At 54.3% G+C, this 4,388-nt stretch overlaps 1 protein-coding gene across 1 annotated transcript; it reads right to left on the bottom strand.

Annotated features, from left to right (window-relative positions):
- Window positions 1–680: 680 nt before the first annotated feature.
- On the bottom strand, window positions 681–3,197 carry CGCS363_v013381 (Glucan endo-1,3-beta-glucosidase; the record flags this gene model as incomplete). Its single annotated transcript, XM_036645230.1, has 4 exons — window positions 681–1,071; window positions 1,148–2,406; window positions 2,462–2,874; window positions 2,927–3,197. The coding sequence occupies 4 exons, from the start codon at window positions 3,195–3,197 to the stop codon at window positions 681–683; spliced, it is 2,334 nt and encodes a 777-aa protein (XP_036489350.1).
- Between the last annotated feature and the right edge of the window lie 1,191 nt (window positions 3,198–4,388).

Raw genomic sequence — 4,388 nt, 5'->3', positions numbered from 1 at the left:
CTCCAAGCTAAGTTGTTTCGCAAACACCGAGGCATCAAAGAAACACGAGGCAACGAACACACTACCCAATCCGTCGTTGGCAAGTCGATGCAAATCCAGAGACAACACTGCCCTGCTGTTCAAGCTATCCTGCTCCGAAACAGACTTCCGACGGCGGCCAATCGAACGACTCACTTCCCACGTGCGCCCGATTCATGCTTTCGCGCATGTTTACGCCACGATCTTGATCGCCATGTATTTTGATCGATGCCTGCCAAACATCCAACCACGCAGCAGATCTCGGCTTCCAACCCCAACATGAAATTTGACAGCAGCCGAGGGGAGGGGAAAGTGAGGCTAGATGGAGGGATATCCAGACTCGCAAAACCCAATTGGGAAGCTGCGACGAGAACGAGTCCGAGTGCGGTAATGCACCACAAACACTCAAGATAAAGACAACAAAGGGACCTCGGCAGAAGCATCAAAGAAATCTTGACCTTGACATGAGTTCACTGACGTTCCATTCTGACAGTTCGTCCGACTCACTTTGGGACTCTACAACCACAACCGACCGACCTAGCACGGCCACTACTCTCTAGTTTCCTGCGCCCCCAAGACATGCAACCCCTGTCTGAAGTTGAGAACGAGCGTCTGCCTCGACTGCAGATCCGTTGTGACGACGCACAGCCAGCCGCGGCTCCTCAAGCGCCAGTATCTCGGAGGTACGCAGCAAGCACGCCGCCCCAAGATCCAGGATTGTCGCTAGCTACGACCTGCCAGACCTCACCGCCAGTCTTGTCGTACAAGAGGTTCGTGCTGCTTTTGGAGCTCAACCCGAACCAGTACGTCTGCTTGGCCCCATCTGCAAAGGCCTGGTTCGTCATGCAGTTGCCTCCTGTGTTCTCACATTGCGCATTCTGCCACTGGTTGTCGTTCATCTTGTTGAAAAACACCCACAATGCCGAACCATGGATGACCAACTTCGAGCTCCCCGTCATGTAATGACCCCACGCCCGGAAACATCGGTCGTTGTTGGCCTGTCCTTGAGCCGCACAGTTGCTAAAGTCCGGATCGCCATAGGCCGATTTGACGCTGTTCATTTGGGTTAGCACCCGTGCCGGTCTCAGACGAAACACCAAACGGGACGACTGGGGGTTGGGGAACTTACGACCACGGGGACGGCGCCCGCTGGGGCGTTCCCTCGCCCTGCCAATAAGGTGCCTCGGTTTGCTGGAGGCTGATGTAAACGTTCTGGGCGTTGTGGAGGTTGTATTGATACAAGACGCAATGCTCGAAACTGGTTCCCACCAGCCACGTGGGTTTGGTGCTCTCAATGAGTGCGCCTCTGCCGACGGCGATGTTCTGTGCCGCACCTCCGTCCAAGGAGTGGTCTGCCACCCAGCCCCAGACATTCTCTAGGTACGCAGAAGCCGTGGAGGTCACATGCATCAGAGCAAAGGCGGCCTTGCAGGAGGCGGGGTCGGAGCCACCACAGTTGGTGTTGGTGAGCGAGTGCTTCGTGCCACCAACACGAAAGACGCTACTCCAGATACCAACGTCCCCCGGCTTTGATCCAGCCATATTGATCTGGACCAATGTGGCGCCCTGGAGTACATCGGCCGCCTCGACGGTAATATCGCTGATTTGCGCAATGCCAACTTCCCCCGAGTTGCCAACCTTGAGGATGGGCTGAGGGTCGTCAGGGTTCCAGAAACGCGAGCCGTTGCCGTTGAATATGCTCAGCGTCTCACCGACAAGTCTCGTTCCGGGAGGCACGTAGATTGTCTGCTGGGTGAGGTAAACGCCCTGCGGAACAAAGATGATCTTGCAGTTCTTGTACTTCTGGAGGATCGCATTGATATTGGATCCATCATCATGAGAGTTGTCGCCGTAAACTGGTAGTGAGGGATCACCCTTCAAACTGATAAACTGATCCAGGGCATACTTCTCATACTGAGGCAGTGGCGCGGTGAAGTACTTGTCACCGGACAAGAGTGCATTCGGTCTGTCGATGGAGTATGTGGTGCCCTTTTGTAAGTTGTTCGAATTGACGTACCCCATGACCCAAGTCTGACCAAACGGAACAGAACCTGAACGCAGCGTTGAGCCATCATCGCTAGACTTGACAGCTGTGGCGCCGGTGACCTGGAAGTTGTCGATGATGAGCGAGTTCTCGCCGTAGCCAGTGCTCTTTTGGTTTACACCCGCGTTGCAGGCCTGGACGCTCGAGTCGATCAGCGAGACGGTGCCGACCGTCGCCTGGCTCATGTCGATGCCAAAGTTGCAGTTCATGAATGTCGAACCTTGGACAACGGCCACGAAGACGCTGCTAACCGAGATGCCGACATTGCAGCCATTGAAACTCAGGTTCTTGAATTGGTACTGCTGACCATTCACCTTGATACCGATGGCGCCTCCCTCGAATTGCTGCCGTCTTGTCAGCAAGATTCTAATGATAGGATTCGAGAGGCCAGAAACCTACACTGTCGCTAATCAGGATGCCAGAACCGCCGGCGTTCATGGTGATGCCAATGTGGCTCGAGTAGTTTGGCATGCGGATCTTCACGTTGGTGAGAGAGCAGCCCTGCGAAACGGACCAGTCCAGCCCGACGGCTTGAACGCCCGTCCCGATCTCGTTTGTGTCGATGACGATGTTGCGAACAGCCATGTAGAAGTTTTTCGTCGCCGATCCGTCGCCTTGATGAGAGTCGTAGCCGTTAATGACGGGCGAGGTACCTAGCGCCGAGTCGGCGATGAGCGTTGGCGGATTGACTGCGTCGCCGATGAGGTACGTCGTGACGAGCATCTGGATCGATTTCTTGATACGGTACTTTCCCGGTGGGATATACACGTACGCCGGACGAGTTGTCACGGTGTTTCCAGTGCGGCTCCAAGCTGTATTCGGTCAGTATATCCCAGGGCAGGTGAGAGCAGTGCGCAGACACACCTTCAATAGCCCAATTGAAAGCATCAGAGGAATCTTGGACGCCAGTATTGTCGGCACCATACTGCACTACCGTCCGGTAGTATTGAAACGTCGAGTCCGTACTTGTCGGAGCTGTGCCGTTGTGGCCGATGGCCGCGCGCCACCACGCTTGCGGGCTTGTCTCAACGGGCCCGGAGCAGCTCTGCCGGGTCTCGAGACTGCCGGGCGCGTGCGGGTGAGCGGCGACGGCCCCGATCCCAAGGATCGCAAGGAGTGGAGAAAGCAGCTTCATGGCGTGTCCCAATCTTCGTTCAAAAGAAGGAAATGAAGACTGACTCCCTGGAGGCCTTGCGACTCTAGATCTTTACACAATTTTTGAGCGGATCTCGACAGCTATTTATAAGTCCTATGATGAAGCAAACCCTTCATTTCCGCTCATCGTCATTACCCAAGTGCTTCGTACTTGTATGGCTGGTCTAGCCAGCTGCGAAACCTAGCTAGCCTTAGCACCATCTCATACCCCCTGTTCCGAATATTGGCATTTCCTGCATGTATCTGAATAATCGCCATCCCGCCTCGACCTATGACCCAGGGGACCAGTGGTAAGGCGTGCAGATCGCGGCCCGTGGCTCCACACCACACCCAAAGGCTTGGATGTCTTTGAAAGCTGATGTGAGATTTGTAAAATTGCACCCTTTCTCACTTTTCGTGTTACCAGGCGCGTCCGTCCCCGTGTCTAGCTCGCTGCGATAGCCAATTTGCGCGTGGGGTTCTTGGGGAGGTTTGCGGGCATCGGCCGTGAGACATTTCTTATTTACGAGGTGCGAGACCGCGTCGCGTGGGTTTAGGCAGACGGCAAACCGGGGTGCTTAGCTGCGGTTGCGGGGACTTGGCTTGCCTTAGGGTGCTTAGCTGCTTGACGTCGGTTGATCCGCACCTCCCTAGTTCGGCAAGGGCTCGGATTCAATAAAGGCTATTTTGATTGAATGGGGTGTGAGTGTGAGTGCGAGTGAGAGTTTTCTGTTTTTCTTCTCTTGTCGCCATCGTGAGAACTCGGGGGTGGGTGGGTTCTGATGGGGCGTTGGAGATCTGAACATGCAGCTGGGTGCCGGGCAGGGGTTGTGTTCACCGGGGTTGAAAGCGGTTAAGCTTTAAATTTCTGATATCCAACTCTGAGATGAATGGGTGCTTGCGGGCATGTTTGGACCTATCGTGATGAGCAAACATTGTTCAAGGGTTACAATATTGGTTTATGAATGTATTGAAGGGTGGTCAGTTGACGTTCTTCAATGGCGATAAGCACTTCGCGCCAAGGGCCAAAAACGTCCATACATTTGCGTAATTGAAGTTTTGCCAAGTCTTGAGATTACACGAGGAGCGAGTGTTTCGAAGAATCACAGCTCGTATGAGGTGAGATAGAGGTTCTGTTGTCTTGTCACATGGAAATTGGCTGGCTTACGTCAAGTAGGAGAGGGAGATGACT

The sequence above is a fragment of the Colletotrichum siamense genome (assembly GCF_013390195.1).
Source record: "Colletotrichum siamense strain Cg363 chromosome Unknown KSG_Cg363_contig09, whole genome shotgun sequence".
In the NCBI taxonomy this organism is placed as follows: Eukaryota; Fungi; Ascomycota; class Sordariomycetes; order Glomerellales; family Glomerellaceae; genus Colletotrichum; species Colletotrichum siamense.
The sequence above is the reverse complement of the archived record's forward strand: the minus strand, read 5'-3'. Positions and strand labels throughout refer to the sequence as shown.